This window comes from Neopsephotus bourkii, unplaced genomic scaffold (assembly GCF_033783945.1).
Source record: "Neopsephotus bourkii isolate Nb327-2 ecotype Australia unplaced genomic scaffold, CSIRO-AGI_Nbou_v1 NB_631, whole genome shotgun sequence".
In the NCBI taxonomy this organism is placed as follows: Eukaryota; Metazoa; Chordata; class Aves; order Psittaciformes; family Psittacidae; genus Neopsephotus; species Neopsephotus bourkii.
Window position 1 is genome coordinate 257,063 of NW_026901130.1, and position 25,230 is coordinate 282,292.

Consider the following 25,230-nt stretch of genomic DNA (forward strand, 5'->3'; position numbering starts at 1 on the left):
AGGAATCAGAACATATGTTAACAATCTTGGATTTCCCAACTACCTCACAGGGCAAAACTTTGATTACCATTAACATGGTTTGCAACTCCAGCAGCTGTATACCGTAAAGGATGGATTACCTGTGACAAGAACAGGTCTTCAAAATCAGTGTGCTTGTATTTATTTCCCAATGCCTTTGAAAGTTAGGGTATTTGGTTGAACTTAGGTTGAAGTGAGTTCTCTTGGCAGTTACATTCCCAGGTAGCAGATTTCCAGCAAGCCAACCAGAACACCTCAGATACTTCAGATCCCACTCCATGCTTAACATACAAGAAACATGGACTTCTTGCAGTTACATTCCCAGGTAGCAGATTTCCAGCAAGCCAACCAGAACACCTCAGATACTTCAGATCCCACTCCATGCTTAGCATACAAGAAACATGGACTTCTTGCCCTAGCAAGGAAAGTACACGCATTTGTATGGTCGAACATTCAACTGCAACACAGGAAAAGGGGCAGGAAAGCTTTTAACATACCTGAGATTCCCAGTCATGTTCATCTGAAAGACACAATTACATGAGAACAATTTAAAAAGCAGTATTGTAAAGTGGGAAGAAGGGGAAAGAGAGCAGAACAGCTGTTTAAACTGGTACTCTTTCAAGAGAAACACTTGCTAAACTACAGCTTGACATGTCTGTCTTGCATTCTCAAGTACACACTGCATCTTATCCATCCCATGATCCTTTCAGGAATTTTGCGGTTTGGTTTTGTTCCTCAAGAGAATCCCCAGAAGAACCAGAAAAGCATTAATGCTAAGTGCTACACAGATTGATACAATACCCCAATTAGTAGATTTAATATTTCTATGATCCAAAACATTCAACTTCAGAAAGCCTCTTACAGCCTCTTAGCATAGAACTTTACTAAAAGCCAGGTAAAGGTTCTCTGAAGGTAAGTTATACATTATGATTTTAGAAGGAAGTTAAAATCTCAGCTTACAGCACTCAGATCAGCTTCTGATCCAACTGCAGGCTAGGTCTGTGGAAAAAAGTAGAAGCTTTCAGTCAGATAAGCAAGCTGACAGTATACACGAAACCAACATGTGACTGGGATTAGTACAGTCACAGGTGGGAACATGCAGTTAGGGACACAAGTCTGGTCACTATGACCTATTAACATTACTTCTGCATTAGCTAGAAGTCAGCCATGAATTACACACATCCTAAATTACATACAGAGTTGTCAGTTGCAGACCGGGGTGAAGACTGCTGTTAAGCAAGTTCTCCCAAACTAACATGTACACCATAAATGAGATATGGCAGACACAGGCATTCTTCCGGATAAAGGCATCCACAGTGCACACCATTCTTTGATTATTAACACTGTAATAGAAAAACACAGGTTTCCTTGTTGCAAGTAAACTATTCCCTTCCATTACAGAATATTGTACATTTTATACTTGCTTTTTCTAAAGAAATTACTTCGTCTCTCCCTCAAGCATCACAAAGCCATTCCTATCTGTCCATTCCTAATGCTCCCTTATTCAAGGGAGGTCATTCAAAAGAGAGTGGTTCCAACATCAAAGTTCAGTGTATGCCACTTTTAAGAACCAAAACCCAAACTGTTAAATCATTTTGTACATCCAGAACCTATTTAAATGTGAATCAGATACCATGTAGTCCTAGTTGCAGGTGACTACAACGTAAGAAAGCAGCTGGTTTACATTTTGTCAGGGCACCACCCAAACTACATAGAGAGCAGAAAGCAGGTAAAACAAAGAACAGTCATGCCAGGTTAGGAAAACAAATGTATGACACACCTACAGTGTCTACTGATATTTGGCCCTCACATATCTCCAGAATAAATATATTTCACATCTATTGACACAAAGGAAAAATTTCATTACAGATCTCCCTTATGCCCTGATTTCACATTTGGTATCAACCGTATGAATATCAAATGCTCTGATTTGGATATACTTCAGACTGAATACATAGCCATATTTTAAGAGGACTAAATTTGATACTTCCTTATTCAGTGCCATGACATTATCCACTATGACATTGAGTTCTGGAAATTATTTCATAGTACTTAATCCCATGAACACGGACACAATCTTTGGTAACTATCTTCCACTTTCTTAGCATTATTCTGAATAAATTCCAGTTTAGCCTTCCCTGGTAGCCACAAATCCACACAGTGAAAGACAGAGAACATGCTGCTTCTTTTTTGAATCTGAAGAACATTTGAAAGGTAATACCATAATATTGACCATCTTTCTTACAGATATTAGGTACAATAAACTCATGAAGTTCACATACAATAAACACTCTTGATTATTAGTTTCTGTAAATAAATACTTTTTTTTTTTTTTCAAGAGCAGAAATGTTTCATTCCAACAATACAGTGATGAAAGGCCTTAGTCTATGGGGCGGAGTCTAGTTGGAGGCCTGTGTCTAGTGGAGTGCCTCAAGGGTCGGTACTGGGACCAGTATTATTTAATATATTCATTAACGATTTAGATGAGGGAATTGAGTGTACTATCAGCAAGTTTGCTGATGACACTAAGCTGGGAGGGGTGGCCGACACGCCAGAAGGCTGTGCTGCCATCCAGAGGGACCTGGACAGGCTGGAGAGCTGGGCGGGGAATAACTTGATGAAATATAACAAGGGAAAGTGTAGAGTCCTGCATCTGGGCAGGAACAACCCCAGGTTCCAGTATAGGCTGGGGAACGACCTGTTAGAGAGCAGTGTAGGGGAGAGGGACCGGGGGCCTGGTGGACGACAGGGTGACCATGAGCCGACACTGTGCCCTTGTGGCCAAGAAGGCCAATGGCATCCTGGGGTGTATTAGAAGGGGGGTGGTTAGTAGGTCGAGAGAGGTCCTCCTTCCCCTCTACTCTGCCCTGGTGAGACCTCATCTGGAATATTGTGTCCAGTTCTGGGGCCCTCAGTTTAAAAAGGACAGGGACCTGCTGGAGAGAGTCCAGCGCAGGGCAACTAAGATGATTAAGGGAGTGGAGCATCTCCCTTATGAGGAAAGACTGAGGGAGCTGGGTCTCTACAGTTTGGAGAAGAGGAGATTGAGGTGTGACCTTATTAGTGTATATAAATATATAAAGGGGGAGTGTCACGAGGATGGAGCCAGGCTCTTCTCAGTGGCAAACAATGAAAGGACAAGGGGTAATGGATACAAATTGGAGCACAAGAGGTTCCACTTAAACCTGAGAAGAAACTTCTTCTCAGTGAGGGTGACAGAACACTGGAACAGGCTGCCCAGGGAGGTTGTGGAATCTCCTTCTTTGGAGACATTCAAGACCCGCCTGGACACGTTCCTGTGTAACCTTATCTAGGTGTTCCTGCTCCGGCAGGGGGATTGGACTAGATGATCTTTTGAGGTCCCTTCCAATCTCTAACCTACTGTGATACTGTGATACTGTGATACTGTGACAGAATATTCTATAACATAGTTTAATAAATTCAGATTCTCTTAAGTACTTATATAAAAAACATTTCTTGTAATCCTCAGATAACACAGTTTATGGCGCAAGTCTGACATCTGAATGCAACAATTCAGTTGTTAGTGATGCAGCTCTGACCATCTGAGCCACAATACAGATTTTGAAGCTGGCACGTCCCTTCAGTTAATCTTTTTGCTCACCAAACCTCCTTTGTTGATTCAAACTGAAACAAGATAGACCAGAAGAAAACTTCAAACTTACTTTGAGCAAACTTGTTGCTCAAATCACATGAGACAAGTATGACTAAATGTCATTAATCCATATAAACAAGTAAAAAGAGCAAGTACCTAGGATTAATTTTTATAAACTGTTCCTTAGCCACTACTGGAACACCACAATAGCAAAGCCTCATTTCTAAGACAGATAAATCAGCATAATGCTCACCACACACAAAAATTCTAATTAAATCCTGAATTTATACTAACACCCAAGAGAATGAAATTTGTCCCTAGTTTAGGCAATTATGCTTTTCTAACAATATCAAAGATTGTAATTTTCTTAAACAAAAGAACACTAAAGAAAGTCATTTACCTCTAATATCTTTGCTGACAAAAATATACCATTACTACTTAACATTTTACAAATATTCCCTAATTTAATTAATTCACCAGATATCAAATGCATTTGTGAAATATATTGCACAGCTGAATAAGCCTACCTCATCTTTCCTTAGTCAACTCACATGCGTCTCAAGTTAAAATTACTGTGTCAAGTTCAGAAACAGTTGCCTGACACTTAAATTAACTACAAAATTTATGAGGATCACACATTAGTCATACTTGCAAAATAAGGGCAAGGATTCATTCTGAAATCATAGTAGTTCAGTGTCATTCTAAGATGCTGTACCACACACAGTATTATAATTTCTCTCAGGTTTTACAGGACTTGAAGCATGCTGCTATAAACTCGTATTAGCCAAGTACATTTGTATTAATATCCATGATGTCTTCCCTTTTCATTTCAAAGACACACTTTGATCACAGACTCTACAACTGTTAGGAATCTGCTATATAAGGGACCATTTCTGACATCTTTTGAGTGTTGTTTGACCAAGTTTAATCTAATTTTTTCCATCTCTTTCCATTCAGTTTTCCCATTGCTAAGTACTTCCACCTCCATACATAATCTTTTTTTTTCCTTTTTTTTTTCTTCTTCTTTTATTTTTTTATTAAACAGTAAGAGTCAATTCATAAACGAAGCAAATAATAAGTGATCTGGTAATCATCACCAGGTTTGATAACCTCTGGCCAGAGGACTAATTTGCTGAAAGTTCTCTCTTACAACTTTCATTCTAGAGCTCAAAACCACACAGAATCAGAGGGCTGAGGGGTCCCCTCCTTGCAGTCTACATTTTTCTAGCTACTGGCCACTTTCTCCCCAAGAATTACTATGACTTAATTATCGCCCACTAAACTGCCATAATTAAAGAAAATTTGTAAAACCTTGTCCTGGGTTCAGCAGTAGCAGTCTTTTTTTTCTCCTTCTTAGTAGCTGGTGCAGTGCTGTGTTTTTGACTTTCAGCCTGGGAACAGCACTGATAGCACCGATGCTTTTAGTTGCTGCCCAGTAATGTTTATTCTTACCAAGGACTTTCTGAGACTCATGATCTGCCAGGGACAAGGGGAAGCCAGGAAGAAGCAGAGACAGGACACCTGACCCAAACCAGCCAAAGGGGTATTCCATACCACAGCACGTCATGCCCAGTATATAAACTGGGGGCAGTTACCTGGAAGGGTTATATGGCTGCCCGAGTCAGGCTGGATATTGGTTGGCGGGTGGTGAGCAGTTGTATTCTCTTCCCTTGTTATTTCCCTTATCATTATTATTCTTGGCAGTAGCACTAGTGGTTTGTGTTATATCTTAGTTACTGGACTGTCCTTATCTCAACCCGCGGGAGTTACATTCTTTTGATTCTCCTCCCCATCCCTCCAGGAGAAAGGGAGTGAGCGAGCAGACTGCGTGGCTGAGTGGCTGACTGGGCTTAAACTATGACAAACCTGCTGTGAGAAAATGGGGGAAATTACTCCCCCAGACTCACAAAGTTATATTGCAACACTAAGGGAACCTTAGGGTAAAGCGCAGGTGCTACTTCCAAGGTGGGATGCAGTTGGCATGCATGGAATCTACCCGGTGACAGTTCCCCAGGTAACCCTGCAGCCTTGCACATCCTGAGACAAATTGACCAGAGTGTGGAGCGGAGCAAAGGCTTCAAGGCCAGGCTCTGCTGTACTCTCTGCAGGAGCGGGAACTCGCGGGCACCATATACTGATAAACCACACAGCAGCTGCAAAAAAAGGAAACCGGATTTGTACTTTAAAAAGCAAAGCAAGGGAATTTTACACCAACTGGTAACAATGTGTGTGACCAGAGTCACTCAGCTCCATAGGCACAGATCAAAAACCTGAAACCTGTGTTACTATGGAGAAGCCTGGACGGATGCAAGGGCTTCCCACGAGGCCAAGATGAACAACACTGACAAACTAAGAACTGACAGCAGGAGAGGTGGCCTTGCTCTTGTGCGGATAGATTAAGAAACAGGGCTAATGAATCTCTAATTGGGAAGGACTATCCTTGAAGCCTGATACATCTTGGAAGCACATGAATATTGTCAACATATGGCTTCACACATCAGCAAAACTTGATTAGGATGTCCTTTTGATGAAAATGATTTGACCTTATACAAATTAACTGACACTATACAAATTAACTGACACCTTCATGCATGGTGGGAGTGTTACAGGGAGTTATTAACCTGAATCCCATTGTATAAATATGTGAAATTGGGAAAGGGAAAGTAGGAATGACTCCATCATAACTTCTGGGATCAGTTAATGGGTTGAACCTGTCTTCTCCCCATAGGGATGCCTATTGGTTAAGAACTTTATCTTATGCGTGCTGAATGACTAACTCACACTAGCTGTTATTAATTATTATAGTCTGGTTGTGTATCACTTCAAGCTTGTTTTTATAGACACTACCTTAGCACTAGCAATCTCTGAATCCTACCCTGTCACAAACTTGTATTTTATATATACATTTGTGTACATATACTTGTACATATACTTGTATTTTTATATAAACTTGTATATATAATAAAAGACTTCAGCTGAAGTCTATTTTGTGTAAGTCTGCAGAGACTTGAACATTTGATATACAGGATTTGACTTGATGATGCTGTCAGTGCAGGTGCCTGAATAGGTTAGTCAAATCACCCCCAGATTTGGTGGGCTGTCAAGTAGAGTCCCCGTAACAGGACACAAATGGGTTAGTTGGGCACAAGGGTCTTATCTTTCCTGGGACACTGGCAGGCTGGTCAAAACATAATGTGACAGTACTGGTATGCGGGACAAATTTGGACAGGTAGGTGTAAGCACTATACAATCCTCAGGCAAAAACCATTGACCAAGTTGGAGATTAGGATTGAATCCAGCTGCACACAGTTCTTCTGATATCTGGGTATCAGCTGGGAAGCAAGGGTCTCCCTGCTGAACCCTGTGACTCAGCAGGAGTGTCTCCCTAATACATCTTGCCCACTTGCCTAAGGCAAACACCCTTTCTGTGACAGCTGCACAAGTTAAAAGTTCTTGGATAACAGTAACTAATGTAGCCAATAATGGTAAAAGTGTATCAATCATTGCTGTGCAAAGCTACTTTCTCTAGACAATTATATATCATTGATTAAAGCTAAAAAACATTTTTCTAGTTTGGATAATACTAAACATAGAGAAATGACACATTTGTGTTTACGTATTGTTTCTTTACCTTACAGAAATGTGTCACAGACTTTTATAGCAAGGTAGATTATGCACATTGCTCATTCAAAGTTTCCAAGTATGTAGAGATGTGAGGCTAGCCCAGTTCCATAGTTACATATATCAGGACAGTTAGTGTTTATGGAATACTATAGGACAAAAATTATTCCAATGTGTACAGAATCACAGAACCATAGAATAGCTTGGGTTGGAAAAGACCTTTAAGATCATCAAATCTAACCATTAACCTGGCGCTACCAATTCCACAGCTAACCCAGGTCCCTAAGCACCACATCTACACACCTTTTAAATATCTTCAGGGATGGCAACTCCACCACTTCTTTGGGCAGCCTGTTACAATGCTTGACAACCCTTTCGGTGAAGAAATATTTCCTAACATTTAATGTAAACCTCCCCTGGTGCAACTAACCCGAGGCTATTTTGTCTTGTCCTTTGTTTGTTACAATGTGTTCTCTAGCAGCATACACTTTTACACACACAGATCTCAGAAGCTCAGGGTATGTGGTTTGGAAGGAAAAAAGCAGCAAAATTTACTGTAGCAATCTACAGAAGCTATGTTATATTCACACCATATATACACACAGCTGTGGCAATGACATATTCTTGGCTCGGAGGGAAAAATCCTAACAGCTTTCCATCTTCCGTCAACCACAACTGTTTACACGCCACAATGCTTTTGCTGTTGTGCTTCCACTAATTTAGAAACAAAACCTGCCTCTGAAGAGCCAACACGTTATGCCTTTCGCTACTAGTAACAGTGGCCTTAAAAACACATAGTGCCAGGAACTGAAAGACCATAAATCCAACATAAATCCCTTCATCTTTTTACCATATTTTTTTTTACACTTTTTTTTACTTTCCCTAAAGTAACTCTATGTAGTGAAACAGTTTTCTGCTTCAAAGTAATCTATGTTAAGTATCACCCAGAAAGAGTGTTTCAGAGAAAGACTGGATGCAAATCTCTGTGTGATGCTCTGAGAATTTGAATTTTAAGATCTCCCAGCTCTGAAAAATACAGTGAGAGGGAGCAAACCTCAAAACATACCGTGCTCTTTCACATGTCTAGCAGGGATCCATCTAAACAGGTTCTAAGTAAAAACAAAAAAATATAAGGCAAATTGAGCACACTGTTCTCTCCGACAGTCAGACACCTAGTCTTTCACCAGCCTTCAGACCAAAGCACTTTGCAAGATGTGGGGAGAAGTTTAGCATAGCAGCTCCACAAACTACAAAACGCAGCCTGGGGACCTAGTGCTGAAGGAACTACATCTTGAGGAATGATGGACAGAGGCCACAGCAGTCAGGAGTGAGGCAGGGCCCATGGGGAGGGCTTGCTCAATGCAGCGACGAGACAGCACTCCAGCCTGCTCAGCCCCGGTGCTGTTCACTGCTTCCTCACACATTTCATGGCAAAATCAGGTTGGAGGGTTTGTGTGTAAATAAATTAATAAAAAAGATGCAAACAAATCAACAAACTAAAAATCTTCAAGGTCCTCTTTTTCTCCGGGAAGTGGACATCACTCCCCTTTTCAACATTTGAAGCAACTTCTATTTTACCAGCTTATATACAGAAACACACCTCTTTCATCTCAGACACTGATGAGAAACATCAAAACCAGATTTCACTGTATATTTAAACAAAGAGTATATAACAAATTCTGTGAGAAAAAAAAGTTATTGCACAAACATCTAGATTTCAAAATATAGATAAACTGTAACAGTGCCTGGAGCACAGTAAGAAAAAGGGGACCACTTCCTTAATCAAATGACTCAGCACACAAACACTTTAGGTTTATGTTTTGTTTTGTTTTTCAAGAGACATCTTGAAAGCTGGATGACATATCCTGCACCATTAAGGGCAGACCCACCTGCTCACTCAACTGGTTATGAAGAAATAAACTAAGAAAGCAACACAGTACTGAAACAGAGAAGTGCAGGCAGGACCAAGCAAGCAAAGGATCTGAAGAAAGTCCCCAAAACTGACAATAGGGAAAGTGTTGTATTCCACTTCAAACATGAAGCACCACATCTTCTGCTCCTAGGTATGATATGGTTAACTACCATAGTACTTTTTGTATTGGCAACACAGCTGTTCCCTATGTCTGTTCCTTGTATCTGGCTACAGACTAAGCAGGAATGCATGACAATACACATCCAACCAAAATGTTAAGAGATTTCTCCTAGAAATAGACTGTTTCTGGAAGTAAACACAACTTTGCGTTTTAGGGTTTACTTTCTTTTGTTGAGTATCATCTGTTTGGCAACTCTTCCAGGACAGCTAACACAGCCAACAGCAAAAAAACCCCTATGTCTGTAAGTAAATAGCTTTCCACTACCTAATGTAGTTTATTCAGTAAATGGCACTTTTTTATGTTGTTTTGGGTTTTTGTTTTTAAGTAATTCAGTGGGACATGGGCACAAACATAATGCACACTATGACTTGAAGAAAATTCTTTGGTCAATTATTCTTTTAAAATAATCAATCTAACAAATCCAGAATATTGTGAGGTGACAAGTTATGCCAGTGAACACTGAGACATTAGCTTTTTCCAGGCAGGTAGAGAGGTGGAGAAAGATAGAGAAGCAATGTAGTGAATTACAGCATTTTTGTAACTACACAACATGAAGTATTAGCTGATTTGATGAGGAGGCAGTAGCAAGACTTTGTTAAAAACAGAAGGAAAACTTATATGGAATCTATTTAGCACTTCTCAAGTGTTTTATTTAAAGGTGAACAAAACATTGGAGCAAAACTTTCCAATGTCTCTAACCAAAGCTATAGTTTCAAGATTATTTAAGTGTACTTTCACAGCTGTACCTCTACGTGTTAAGTAATTCAATACTAAAATGTAAGTCAGAACCACCAATGTATTTATCAACAGAAAATACGGGTTTGGTCTTAAAAAACACCACTGCCTTTCGTTTTAGTTCACCTATGGGCAAGCCCTATCTCACAGTGAAGCTGTAGAGCATTCTTCTGGGGGCAACATATGGACACGCCATGTGTTTCTGGGGGCCCCGAAACAGATTTGCACGAGCCATAAATGTTTCTTGTAACCGAGAGCTTTAAACCCCACATAAAACCAACCCCGAAGTCCCGCCTCCAGTGACGCAAGGCCTGCCCAGCAGGCCTGCCCTCCTCCTGCGGCCTCGCCCTGGAGGTCAGGCGAGGCCTATTGGTCCTCGCTGTCGCTACGGAATGCCCAGCTGGTACGAACGGGGAGTGAGCTCCACGAGCATCCGCCCGGTCCCATCCCTCTCTGCCGGGACAGGCGCCCCTCACCATCGGTGAAGCGCGAGCAGCCGGAGACCGAGGCCACAGCGCCGCTGCGCCTGCGTGCCTTTCACCTTCCCAGCGGCCGCCATCGCGGCAGGCCCGCCCTCTCTTCTGGTGCCGGGCGGCTGCGATGGGGGAGCCGGGCGGTGCAGAGGCCCGGGGTGCCGTGTCCGTGCTGCGGCCCTGGCTGGCAGCTCTGGGCCGGCGGCTGGCGGCATCCGGGGGAGCGGGCAGCGGCGGTGAGAGGCCACAGGCGAAAGGGGACGGGGTTGGGTTCTGCCCGGCTTCGCGGGGCAGCTCCGCCTTCTGCTGCCGCCGCTCTGTGTAGCGTCTTGGAGAGCCGCGAGACGGGCCAGGGCGCGGAGCCCGCTCTGGGACAGCAGCTGAGGGCTCCGCGTCTCCCTCCTGCAGGAGGCCTGAAGTGTGCGAGTTGTGCCTGTAAATGCACGACTTCTTTGGGAATGGAGTGTGTGGAATTGGTTTTGAAGCATCAGACCACAGCCATGAATTCCCTTAAGCAGTGAAAGGTGTAATCTGACAGGACAGTGGGCCTGTTGAAATGCTGTATTCAGCTGCTCTTGTAGGTTGTGCAAGGGAGGATAAAGCCACATGAAATGAAACGGGAGAGTAAGCAAGGCTTTGAGTGCTTTCCAGCGCTAAGGAAGCATTGTGTTCTTCCTTCAGATACCTTCTTAGCAAAGGGCTCTGCTACTCTGGATAAATTGAAGGACTTCTGTAACGAAGGGAAAGAACATCCTTCCACGCTTTTGCAGCTCTATACACAGGTATATGTGTAAGACCTTAAGAGCTCCCTTTCAAGAAAGTCTGCTGTGTAGGGGGTGAGGGTTGGGTGTAGGCAAGAGGGTATATCAGAAGGAGATCTCTGTAACTTGGTGTCTGCAATGCACATCCAGGAAGTGCAGGACTGCATTTGTTTCAGTAAGAAGATAAGAGTCAGTAATAATTGTGCTGGTACTGAAGGTCAGAAAGGGGTTTGAATTTACATTCACTGTCAACATTCTTGAAATATTTCTTAATTCCAGCATTTGTAACCTAAATGTAACCTAAAAACCTAAGGTCAGAAAGGGGTTTGAATTTACATTCACTGTCAACATTCTTGAAATATTTCTTCCAGCATTTGTAACCTAAATGTGAAAAAATACCTTAAAATCATAAAATTCTATAAACTGTATCAAGTTTGTCTGTTACTGCACACTACTATCTGGTTATTTTGCTGGTAGCATTTCTACATTGTTTATCTTCTTGTTTTCATAGGCTGTTTTAGACATTACATATTTTGAGGAGAACCAGCTTGTGGATGAAGATTTTCCAGAAGAATCCTCCTTGCAGAAAGTTAAAGAACTTACTTGTATTCTTTCAGAGCCAGAAGCCCTAGTGAGGGAATGCAGCATAAATGAAGAAGTGAGTACTGACGCTATTCAGCTAGAGAATTAGCTATTGCAGTATTTTAAAATAAAAAATCTATAACAGGATGGGAGTATTTGTGTTTTTGATGGGCAGTATTTAAGATCTTCTGAAAATTTTTCAAGTCTTATTTGTATTTAAATTCCTGAAAATATTTTTTTTCAAACAGCCTGTTGCATGCACACATTTTTTTCTTGCTAATATTTCATTATTCTCTGTGCTTTTGGCAATTGAAATCCAAACTGTTAAGCTTGTGTCTGTGACTGTTGCTGTCAACTACAGCCTCTAAAGTTAGAGGCTTAATATAATGCTATTTGTATGTGTAAGTATGTATATGAGTAGTTCAGGTGTTTTTCGGGATTAGTCTAGTTTGTTGGATTTTATTTCAGCCAGTGAACATCCTTGGTGCAGAGTTGTTAGAATGTCTTTACTGGAGAAAAGGAGCCCTGCTTTACATGTATTGTCATACAGCAAAAGAAAGGAGTGAATGGCTACGAGAAAACATTGCCATATTTAAGAAGGTAAAGGAGATTGAAAAGTTCTATCAGCATGTGAATATAGTTTTAAATTTGACTATTTGCTTTGAAAATACAGCTTCCTTTCCCCATCCGTTACCCATTTCCTCCCCCTTTAAATAGTGTTCTGGGAAATTCATAGCAAGAAATATTTCTGGCTGTCATTTAACTAATTAGAACTTAGTTTTTGCCTTTTTTTTGTTTTAACTGTACATAGTGTCTTAATGATGGAGTTCATTACCTGATGAAGATGCTCAGCTTTAGATGCCCTCTTCAGCTAAATGAAGATGTCTCACTTCAAGATAAAGACTCAGCTAGATTACTCAGTGAAGGTAAAAAAAACCCTGAACAACTCCAAAAACCCGGTGACCCCAAGCTCCTCTTACTAACTGCTCCAGTTTATGAAATGCTTTGTTGCACATTTTTGTTGTTTGACTTCATTTATGTTCAAAAACTGTCAGTTTTTAAAACAAAACAGATGAAATTGATAAGCTGGCAGCAGAGCTTTGTCTGGTCCTCTCCCTTTTCTTCTTGACTCAGAATTTAGGAGGTGGCAGTGCTCGTTTTCTCTGTGTTTTTGAGTGCACTGGAGGAAGACAATCTGAGGCAATGAATGTTTTATGCACAGCACGAGTGTTTTACAGCCATCCAGTTAACTGACAAATGTTGAAAGCACGATCATGACAGCAGATGGTGCTACATGTTCTCATATTGGCCTTCCTGTTTACATATAGGGGAACACAGACACAAGCACTGAATTACTGACTTCCCACAGGTGTATGTACAGAACTGGTTAGATTTGGCAAACTTTTAGTCTCTCTATATGCACTTTAGGTAGCTTTATGTAAGTTGCATTACTATAATACATGTACATGAGGATCTGCGCCTGCATGAGTGTGATGCAGGTAGGGTGGTGCAGGAGGAGGGGATTTGTAGGGCTGGTGCTGAGGACATGGTGCCCTCATCGTACACACTCAAAACTAGCCATATTCTAGCTGTGCTTAATTTCATCTGAAAGTGGCATTGCTCCATTTAAGCTCCACAGACAGAGCCAAAGATTTATTTAGCAGGATATTTTGATATTTTTTTATTTTATTTTTGGGTTGTTTTTTTTTTTCAATGACCATGGACACACATGTGGCTTTCTATTACAATATTCAAATTGCTGCTGATTGACCCGAGTTAAGATGATCATCAAACAGCATCATCTTTTAGGCTTAAATTGGGGGAGGCAAAGAAGTATTCTAAAGTAAATATGCATAATCATGCCTGTGCTAAACGGATTGTAAAGAAATACAGAAATTTTCTAAGATAAATAGGTTAACGCAATTGTCAGAACAACATTTGTATGGCAGTCTTAAAAGACTTTAGCAGTATGGAGGGGCAAAATGGATAAAGTTATGATCAAGGACTTGATCCAGGTTCTCTTCTGGGCAGTGTCAGTCATCCTATAGTTAAAATCTTGGGGGTTTTGGTGTGCCTCGTTAATAGGCTTACGCTACCTATTTGGATTTTTTTTTCAATGTTACTGAAAAAAGAAACTGAAGTTGTTAAGCTGTGTACTTACTTAGAACAATAAAGTCCTTGATCTAAATTGCTTTTGCAGGTGTCTTTAGTGACACTCACTTACTGGCAATGATGTACGGTGGAGAAATGTGCTACTGGGGACTGCAACACTGTGGAGAAGGGAAGCAGGAAAGCCTTGAAACAACAGATCCTGTCTCTAACAGTGACCTGGGTTGCAGATCAAAGAGTGTCTGGCTGGATTTCCGAGAAACGGGCAAAAACATGTTAGAGAAATATGTGGCTGCATGCGAGGGACCTTTAAAAGGCCAAGGGTGGAACACAGCAGCTGCAAAACAAATGTTGTGTTACCTCATGAAACCCCACAACTGAAACAGGCTGCACTGGAAAAAATCTTGTGTCTGAAGAGCTCGCTTAGCTCGCTGCTTCAGGATATGACCATCCTTCTTATCAAAACTACACTTTTCTTGCATTAAAAAGGGGCATTCAGAGAACTCCCGGAATACAGCTCCGTATCAACTATTCCTAAGGCAAAACCACAAACAACTGCAGTGAGCTGGCACACACGGAGGACCGCCTGTATCTCCGCCCCAGCGCCGGCGCGGTAGCTCTGAGGGGCGGTGGCAGAGGCAGTGGGGCTTGGTGCGATGGCGGCTGGTGGAACGGCAGAGAGGGGCGGGTTGGAGGGTGCTGTGCGAGGTCGTTTTCGTATCCTTAGGGAACGATGGAGGCGAGGGACCCGAGAAGGCGGCGCTGCCGCCGCATTCGCGGGTCTTTCGCCTCCTTCATTCCCGGAGGAGGCGGAGAAGGTGAGCGCCTTGCAGACACTGCCGGTGAGTGAGGCCCGGGCAGGGGTAAGGGGGGAAAGCCTCTTGGATCTTCATTGCTCGGGTCCCGGGTTGTTAAACCGCTGCTCTCGACGGTTTTCAGATAGACGTGCAGCTGAACATCATGTCCTATCTCTCGCCACAAGACTTGTGCCATTTGGGAAGCACGAGTTGTTACTGGAGGGCTGCTGTGCAAGATCCATTGTTATGGAGGTATTTTCTCCTGAGGGATCTCCCTTTTTGGACATCTGTTGATTGGAAATCACTCCCAGATGTCGAGATTTTTAATAAAGCCTTTTCAGAAGTCAGCGATAATGCACTGTATGATTACATGGCAGTGTAAGTATCTTGATATCCTCTTGCACAACTTACTACAGCAGTAATAGCCCAGAGGCATGTTTCGTATTTACAGCAGTAACACTCTGTGCTTTAGGCTACTGCTTAAATTTTTGACGGGTCTCAAATCCACTGTTTATTTTAAAAATACAGTTGCCTGTTTTTTGACAGTTCAGCTCTTTTTGTTTGGAACAAAGAACGTAAAATGTTGGAACAGTCAAAGCTAACACTACAAAAAGAAAATAAAACCCTCTGTAAACTGCATGTTTATTATGCCACAGGAATACAGTCCTCAGAATCTGTGTGTATTGTTAGTCTTGATAAAGATGTGTTCTTCACTCTCAGTACGACATGATTTCTTACTTTAATAAAGGTACTAATGAGTCTTTACAGCAAGTGGAATGATTTTTTTTTTTTTTTAATCTTACCTGGAAGACCGGGGGGGGGGGGCAAAAAAAAAAAAAAAAAAAAAAAAGAGGGTTTCTTTGTGCACAGAATAACAAGTAGTAGTGCTTTAGCTCAATAGCTGTAAGACAGACTGTGGTTTCAGCTAGTATAGTTGAAGTCTAACAACACATAATGTGTTTGGATGATTAAGATCTCTTAAATAGATAGTTTTTGTGGTGGTGGTTTTGGTTTTTTTTTTTTTGTTTTTCTTAATTGTTTTGATTACAGTTTTTTTACAATCTGATTTTTATGGATCTGTTGCTTCAGGATAACTGCCCTAACCTCTGCAGTCTCTGTGCTCTTCATCTGTATGTTACAGATGAGGGAGGAACACACCCAGAATTTGAAGTGCGAAGTATCTACTGATTTTGAACATTGGATTTAAATCTCTTTAGGCCTGAATACTGTACAGTACATATTGGGAACCACCTACCACTGATTCCCATTGTATCTGTGAGCACTTAATGGTTTTGCTGAGGTCAGCTGAAGCACATGTTTAGGATTTCCTAGAACAGGTTTGTCCAGCAGCAGCCTACTGTGACCACAGAAGCAGAGACTGAATCTACTTCACTAGGATGTCTGCCATTTGTATGACTGTTACCTCTTCCCTTTGATTGCTGAAGCCTTTCCATGCCTTCCAGTTTCTGCATCAGACAAGCACATCATCATAAGCTTGCAGCCAACACCTGTCTCACAACATGTGTTCTCTATGCCTACAGGGGAAATGGTCTTTTTTAGGTGGTGTCACCTGTTTCATGGTTAATACATTCAAAACCAGTCTAATGGAAATGCACTCAGAAGTCTCACACTTTTTATATTGTATGTGACTTATCAGCTTGGATGTTACTTTACCAGTTGTGTTCAGTGAGGGTGGGGAATTTGTAACTTTATATTTTAAAGTGAATTAAAAGATCCATAGACAGAAGTGCACTAAGGTATGAATAGTCAGTATTTGGACTTCAGAAGGACTAATGCCTTTCCTGCTTGAAACCATCAGTTTGGAACTTTCATCATTTTTGACATGTGCTTGAGTTGTGACAAAGTACAAGAAGTGTGGGACCTGAATCAATTTATGTTGTTTGGTTAATATGTCTTTTGTATTTGTGTTTAATTTCTAGTTATGTCTATTTTACACAGATACAAAAAATGCTGTCCCCAGAGCAGAAGAAATTTGAAATCAAGCCGTCCCCGGTATGGGGCTGTCACTTCCTTTTTGCAATCACTGGTCACTCAGGTAGAACCTCGCTTTGCTATGTTTGGGCCAGGTTTGGAAGAGTTTGACGACTCTTTAGTACAAAAGATGATGACATGCCCAGAAATTCTGCTGCTGGCTGGCCTACCTCAAAGGCAAATTCATGGTAATGCTGGTTTTGTTTTCAGCTTTTTTATTATATAAAGAGATATAGCAGAAGAAACTTTGGGGAGAAATGGAGAAAAAAGGATGCTTTATTCTTCGCTTGAAACTCATAATAATAGTAGAAAATATAATGGTAGAAAAATAATCTGTCTTTGTATTACTTTGAATAATTGCAGTAAGCATTTGAGATAAAATTATAGCTTCAGTGCATTTATGATTACATTTGGACAATATCAGAGGATTCATTTTGCGCCTTGTAGTTCTATTTTGATCCTGAATTCCATGTTATATCTGCTTTTCTAATAGATAAATGCAGACAGAACTTTATTTACGCACTTCCTGCAGTAAGTGGCTAAAAACCACACTTGTTTTTATACAAGAAGTCAAGAATGATCCCATATGATTCAGTATTTTGGTATCAAATGGTGTAAATTTAGTTTAGAAGAGTTACAGGAGGAGGGAAGGATTTTTTTTCAATGTTTAAAAAAATAGGCTTGAACATCTGTAATTCTACTTCAGTCCAAACCAGAGTAAAAAATGTCTTAATTTTAACTAGTGTTTCTTTCAGCACAGGAGAATTTTAATAATTACACTATGTGTAGAAAGTGTGAAAATACTATTTTAGTGGCGTTATCTTTTTTTCTCTCTCACATCCTTTTCAATACAGTTTGTAGTAAACAGACCAGAGCCTTTCATTTCCCTATTTCAGCTGAAGAATGCAAGTCTGGCTCCTCTCTGACTTAGGTTTCAAGGTTCAATCTAAGTATCAGAAATACAGAAATTCCCCCTTGTGATGTTTTAATACCATTTAATTGATTTTAGTTAAATTGTCATATCAGAGCATGTATAAAATTTAATTGTAAAATAGAAAATATGCTACCCTTAGCAGCAACACCGTAGGCTTAGATGAACCCATTTTATAGCATCACTGAAATTTTTAGCCTACCACTTAGTTGAATTCAGTAACCAAATGGTTGTAACCTCATATAATCATTTTTCCCCTGTAGGAATTGGATCAGGAGTCAGTTTTCAGCTTAATAACAATCAAAAATTCAATATTCTGACATTGTATTCAACCACCAGGTAAGATACGGTCTCCACCAAAAAAAAAAAGAAAAAGTACAATTTCTAGGTTAGTGTACACTTTTCTGCATATTTTCATCATGTGATTTTTATGTGTGCATTCACATGCATGGCTGTCACAGTCTAAAGCTTCAATGCATATCTTCACTTTTTCCAGCTGTTAAATTTTGATGTGCACATAATAAATGTCCATGGAAACTTTTTCCAAACCTTACGCACAGTAAATTGCTATGACAAATACATGACAGGTGCTTCTGGCTCACTTGATGCGTTAATTAGGTCCCTTTTGCATCACTGTATAAACTCATCCTGCGGTGTAGTTTCATACGCATCTTTCAGATTGCTAACCATCTGTGTGGGTACACTAGAAAAAAAGTAAGGTTGGGAGTGGGCAGGGAGAAAGAAAACTGTTTTGCTGGCTCAGGCTGTTTTCTTTCCCTCTCCTGTGCTGCCAGGACTCAAAATGCAGTTTTTGCATTCTCAAATAACCTGACTGCTAAAATACTGAAATATCTTTCAGTGTGGAAAGGAGGAGAGCAAAGGCAGAGCAAGCTGTTGCTGTGAATAAGATGTTCTACCAAGAGAACAGCATCATAGGGAACCAGCAAGCCGTGCACTACAGTGTAATAGCTCAAGTTAAAAAGGTGTGCGAAGTAGTGGATGGATTCATATACGTTGCTAATGCAGAAGCTCATAAAAGTAAGGGTTTTCTCTTTATTCATATTTTGCAAATGATTGGAACGTCATAAAAGATGTAAAGAATGTGCAATACATCAAAATCCCTGTTCTGATTCTTTAAAAATTTCTTCACTAATTAGCTTTACTAATGCTATTTCCTCATGGGTTATCCAGTAAAAGAGGTTCCCTATCTGAGATACTCTCCCTTATTTCTCTTTGAGGATTTATGGCACTTTTTCGTGTGACAGATACTGATAAGGTTGCTGTCTAAGCTATGGGAGTAAAATGATCCAGATTAAAAACAAAGCAGACAAAACCAAAACAAAAACCAAACCAAAAAACCCTAGGCATGGCTATTAGAAGCAGCCTGAAATGAATTGCTGTTGGCTTAATAGCCTCAAAATAGAACCTACACCAGTAAAACTACAGTAAAGATGCAATTAGTCCAAATCAGGGTAGTCCTATAAGAGGATAAGTCAAATACCTATTCTGATAATAGTCTTAATGTTCATAAACTTAAATGGAGAGAAGGGGATTGCTCAGAAGAGAGTGAAAAAGAGTGAAGGAATATACTAAGGAGAAAAGTATGGTCAGTGGGAAAGGGCTACTGACTTTGTAGTGTGTGAGTGTTAGTGGCTTATTGAGTTTTGATTTCTTGGAGGTACTTGAAAAACACTCAGATGCTGAGTATGGGAATAGGCTGCCTGTAGAATCCGTGGAGATCTTTTAAGAACATCTGAGTATTACATGATCCATCTGTGTGATGACATGAATGTGGATGATCCACCCTTGGGACAAGGAAGGTCATGTCCCTTCCAGCCCTATTTCCTCACCTATAAAATTGTGAATTCTTGTAAAAAAGATAGTTCCTTGCAATTTGCATGTAATTAATACTCTTGTATTTAAAAATTGTTTCTTAGAGCATGATCGTCAAGAGGAACTGGCTCATATTTTGGCAATGATTGATCCAGCCCTCGGGCCTCCAAACAGACCTCTGCTGGTTTTGTCTTGTGTCTCTCACACTGATGTGAAAAGAATTCCGTGTGTTTACGTGGCACATCAGTTGCAACTAAATCTGCTACATCAGCCCTGGATGGTACTTGCTTTTAAACCTTTTATTATTCTTTTTTCCTGTATCTCTCTGGCTTAAATTTAATTTAGGCTTCTTGTATTTCTGAACTGTACCTGCCTAAGCAAGCGTGCAGCTTTCAAAGCTAGTACATGAGGTCTCCAGTGAAGTGAAGAATTTCATTTCTCTGGTCCTCTAGGATGAAGCATTAGCCTGGCTGAACATAGGGGAGCTACATGGCTTGCCCACTTACACACAAGAAAGTTAAGATGGACCCAGAATGTAAGGAAGGACAAAATGCTGGCCATGAAGAGACTAAAAGGAAGCTTCAGTTAATTTAAATACGAGTTTTCTGAGTCATGATCCAAGGTCTTGGAGACACGGTAGATTTTTCTGCCATTTTCAGGGCACATTTAATTGTTACTTGTTTGTGAGTTTTTGACAAATCAGTTTTTACCTAGCATGTGAAGCCCTGAACCTGTTCCTTTATGCTTGTCAAGCACAGTATATATCAGTATGTCTCAGCCACACATAATTTCTTTTTTGTGGTGTTGTGTAGCCGAAGAATAATACTTAATAAAACCCCCCAAAATTCTGATTTAATTCCTTTGATTTCATGAGGAAAATGTTTACAGGCTTTTTAAAAAACATACCTCCTTATACTACATTACAAAATCTGAGGAGAATGTGCCTTGAATTGCAAAGCTAGCAGCTATTTTACTTTAAGAGTTATGAGAAGAATTTTCAAGTAGATTTTCATTCATAAAGTAAGTATAATGTTCCAGAATAGCTGGTTAAATGAATAAAATTCACCTTGATACAAAGAATGAAAGGCTTGCCTAATGCCTCTTGCAATTAATTTTGTACAGTAGTATTTCCTTTTTGTACCTAACTCTTAAGACATCTCTTTTGGCTAAAGGACCTTTAAACCAGTGATAAAAATTTAGACTTGGTACGAGTATTTCTCACTTTTAAGGATAGATGGAGTGATGCTAAAATGTTAGATCTTGTTATATGTTATCTCTCTAGTCTGAGAGAGCTGGGGCTGTTTAGCCTGGAGGAGAGAGGTCTGAGAGATGGTCTTACCAAGGCGTGCAAATGTCCTAAGGGCGTGTATGGAGAGGACAGGGACAGGCTCTTTTCAGTGGTGCCCAGCGATAAGAAAAGGGTCAATAGGCACAAACTGAAGTACAGAAAGTTCCACCTGAACATGAGGAAGGACTTCACTGTGAGAGTGATCGCATTGGAATGGGCTACCCAGAGAGGTTGTGGAGTCTCCTCTGGAGATACTCGGAGCCCCCTGCATACAATCCTGTGCAGCCTGCTCTACATGAAGCTGCTTTAGCAAGAGGGTTGGTCTAGATGTGGTCACTTCCAACCCCCCACCATTTTGAAATTCTGCGATCTCCACTACAGCTTTTTTTATTTTCACAGGTGCAGGACACTGTAGCTGCAACTTTAGCTGGATTGCTAAATGGAATTGAGTGGCTCCTGGAAGAGGCAAATTGTAAAAATGCACAGTAATGGAACTGTGTACTGTTTTACTGCATAGAGGTTTTGTGTCCTGACAGAGCACTGTTGGAGATTTTAAAGACAAACCTGCATGTATTTCTCTGCACATACTTTAATATTCTTCCAACTGTAGTTCTGAATTAGAAGTACAAGTAGGATTACCTGGATTCCAGCAGCTGATGCAGAAGTTATTTGGGGGGCACTCTGGGTGTTCTGGTTTCTTCTTTCTTTCAAGATGGGGCATTTAAGATTCAATCTCAGTATATCTGATAATCTAATCTCTTCTGTAAGTATACATAACACTATGGCACATGTCGCTCATTTAGTAAATACTTCTGGTGGAGATCTTGACAGCGACGGTTCCCAACCAAAGAAGATGTACTGTATGTTGTATGGTGATAGGTTGAAAGAAATACTCTATCTCTTTCAAAAGAGTAAATTCCCATGTATTTTTTTTCCAGAAACAATACCAAGACAAGAAATAGCACCTACACAATAAGTTATTCCAGACCAAAATTCTTAGAAGTAAACAAACAAGGTACCATATATGAGTTGTTTGTGGTATTATTTAATAACCAACCACAAAATACTTCAACTGATACTCTGTTTTCTGTTTCAGTGAAATTACTAGCTTGAACCTTTGATGTAATGAGAAAATGTTGAATAGAATTGTTAGTACTTCAGGAAATTTATTGAATACATAGGACCTATCAGTTATTTGAATAGTTGTGAGTTGAAATTTTCTATGCGGTTACAAGTACTTTTATAAAAAGGACAACATTTTAGAGCTGGAATTGCATTTTTTATGTTAATGTCATTTGGGATAGTTCTAGTCTTCGCCTTTTTTAATGTTTTTCGGATTTTTTGCCTGTGCTTTTGTTTGTTTTGTTCTGGGTTTCTGGGTGTTTGTTTTTTTGTTGTTTTGTTTTGTTTTCTGTTGTTGTTTTCTCATCTCTCTCTCCATGGAAATACGAAAGTCTTACAGTCTTGTCTTGGGCCTAAATATAAGATTGTCTTCAGCTGTAACTGCCCTCAGTCTGGTTTATGTGATGCACAAACACAGCTATGTCAGAAACATTCAAGACATTTGAGAAATTTAAAATTTTTTTAATAAAAAAAGACAGACACAGGAACTGTGTATTTTTTATTTTTTTTTATTTCCATCTTTGCACAACTCAGCTTTCTAGATAATTTTGTATGTTTTCTAACCAGCACATAAGGGAGTTTCAAGGGAAAATCCATGGGAAGCTATGATATGGTAATTTTGTGTTTTATCCTTGTTTTTGGTTTGGGGATTTTTTTTAGTAGGGTATGTGTGCTTTGCCCTTTAAAATAGAGAAGACACAAAAGCTTGTAAGTAGCTGGGGGAAAATTCCATGCTTTCTGGTTGTTTGTATGTGATTTTCCTGCTAGTCACAATTCCATAATGATCTGTCTGTAGGGTGTTGAAACCAGCAGTTGCAATGTTAACTGCAACAAATACATTTTTTAATGCAAAATCTTTCTTCCGCTTTCTTCATAAGGAATAAATTAATTTTTAAAGAACAGTATTTCCAGTCTTTCTCAGTGTGTTAAGCCCCCACATATCTGCATGCACACATGGGCACACTTGCAATGTCTGCAGTTATGCTGTCATAACAGATAACATTATCATTAGTTGTTAATGAACAATGCTAGTGTATGTTTTCTGATTAGCATATAGTAATTCACTGTGATTTTAAACGATCAAGATAATGTAGGGATTTTCATTTTTCTTAATCTAAAGAACATCAGTTTTATTAGCTTAAAGATAGGTAACTTAAGAATTGCAAGTTTTAAGGATGCAACCTAGGAAACAAACCTAGGAAATCCTAGGTGCAGAGCTGATAGTACTCCAGCTTCTTAGGAATTGCAGAGCTGATGGTGGGGTAGTTTGTGTAACTGAGTACTGTGGTGAATCAATGCAGACAAGGTAGATGAGTGTGTGTGCTGTGCAAATGAACAGCTTACATACACAGAGGTATGCTATGGAAGAGGCAACCAGCCTGTTAAGAATTCATGTGTCAGATAGCTGCAGAGATGGATGCACTGCAGATTTCACCTAGCACTACGTCTTAGAATTCACCTAAAAGCCTTTGTACTATTTAAATTCCCAGGTCTGCTAGTTCAGAACTGTAAGTCAATTATGCTTGCCACTTAAATTTTTACAAATTCAAAATTAGTTTGATACGGAATTAGAACATCACTAAAATGTATTTTTAAACACATATGTGTATATATATATATATATATAAAAATAGATTTGCTTTTGTATTTATCACAGTAAAGGCAACTGATGCATTTGTGTGAAATAAAATGGGGGGGGCCCCCCCCCCAATCAGAATCTGGAGCCCAGAAATCTTGTGATGAAGGATTCTAATAGTATTATAAAGAAAATCACTTTCCTGCCCACAGGATGTTTATCTAAACAGCATTCACAAAATAAAAGCAAAACGTGAAAATGACAATACCTGTGATTTATAAAACTCAATTACTGAGGCTTCACCTGAGCAGCTTTCCCAGAAAGAAGGGTTATGGGGGTGCTAATTTTCAAGTCTTTGAAACTTCAAAGAATCGAAGTGCCTGCTGCCATCTCAGAGGCAGTACGTGAGGGTACCTACCCAGCTCACAGGTCAGAGGCAGCAGCACACTGACAGTGTTCCCAAAACTTGAGAGGTTTCTCGCCATTTCTTCTAATGGAGTGGACCTTCGGGTCCAACTAGGAGCGGCAGTGGGGACTCCGTGTGCCCTTACAGCTTCAGAGGGGACTTGTGTCTCGTTGTGTCCCACTGGATGGCACTGCTGGTCCACATCAGCCTCTGACGCTTTTCAGACAGCATCCCTACACCACCCTGTGCCAAAACTGCTTGAAGTAATCAATTTATCCCTTCTCAGATACGGCAGAAGCAGCTGCAGCTGCAGAAGAGCCTGTGAGAAAATCAGCATGCTTTTCAAAGGCTTATAGACAGGGGATGTGCTGCCTATTCTTTCATGCTGGTGGATATCAGTATCAATTTGTATGGTAGGATGGGTAGAACAGAAAATAGTTGGAGTCACTGTCAGGAAGCTGTATGGAAATAATTGCTGGTGTCATTTCAAGGTGATAGATACTTTGGTCTGTGATTTGTCTTTTGTGTCATTTTAGCACTAGTGGTTCTGGATAAGTAATTTTCCTCATGTATGAGATCAAAGAAATAATATTCCTCAGCCAGTTACAGAAGATGATATTATACCTAGAACTTATGCTTAAATCTCAGGCCAAAGGATGTTTGTACACAGGCTGCTCTCAGTTCCCTTGGGAGGATGAAACTACAAGTCAAGAATGCAGGCAGGTGTATAGCAGAGATGTTCAACAGGTGAGACACAGCAAACAGCAAAATGAAGTGGGTCTGGATAGAGGGGTATATTTAGGAACCAGTGATAGACTAATCCTTTCCAGCATTATGTTTGCTACCTCTATCCTTCCCAACAAGGCGGTCACAGCTGATCCATTGGTCAGGGAGAAAGCCCTGTTTGTTTGTCCTGTGCAACTGCTTGCAGGTACTAGTCTGAGCATTGCTGGCGAAGGTCCCTGGGCAGGTGCTCCAGCCTCTTGACCTTTTCTAGATTCTGTGTAGTTTATATCTCACATACTGCAGCCTTTAAACTGGGCATCCTGCTTCAGATTGAGACCTACAAGTCCTGGGCAGAGGGGAATGAGCACTTGTCCTCAGTGTAGCCTGATATGTGGTTAGCCTTTTTCACTGGATGAGCACACTGCTGAATCCTGATTCACTGGTTCACCAGGAGCTCAGGTATCTTTTGCAGAGCTGCTCTCAAAACAGCCAGTACCTGGCCTGCATTGGTGCCTAGTGTGTTCCTTCCCAGATGCAGGACTTTGCATTCGTCT

The 25,230-nt window shown here is 40.4% G+C and overlaps 2 protein-coding genes across 2 annotated transcripts; both read left to right on the top strand.

Annotated features, from left to right (window-relative positions):
- The first annotated feature begins 10,533 nt into the window (after positions 1-10,533).
- Positions 10,534-14,391, top strand: RIMOC1 (RAB7A interacting MON1-CCZ1 complex subunit 1). The gene is made up of 6 exons (XM_061352170.1): positions 10,534-10,789; positions 11,235-11,335; positions 11,826-11,972; positions 12,365-12,496; positions 12,708-12,822; positions 14,097-14,391. Exons 1-6 carry the CDS (start codon positions 10,681-10,683, stop codon positions 14,384-14,386), a joined length of 894 nt encoding a protein of 297 aa, XP_061208154.1. The 5' UTR covers positions 10,534-10,680; the 3' UTR covers positions 14,387-14,391.
- A 260-nt stretch (positions 14,392-14,651) lies between these two features.
- Positions 14,652-22,133, top strand: FBXO4 (F-box protein 4). Its single transcript, XM_061352169.1, has 7 exons — positions 14,652-14,847; positions 14,945-15,180; positions 16,762-16,982; positions 17,989-18,064; positions 18,585-18,763; positions 19,663-19,838; positions 21,246-22,133. The coding sequence occupies exons 1-7, from the start codon at positions 14,662-14,664 to the stop codon at positions 21,333-21,335; spliced, it is 1,164 nt and encodes a 387-aa protein (XP_061208153.1). The 5' UTR covers positions 14,652-14,661; the 3' UTR covers positions 21,336-22,133.
- Positions 22,134-25,230: the final 3,097 nt, after the last annotated feature.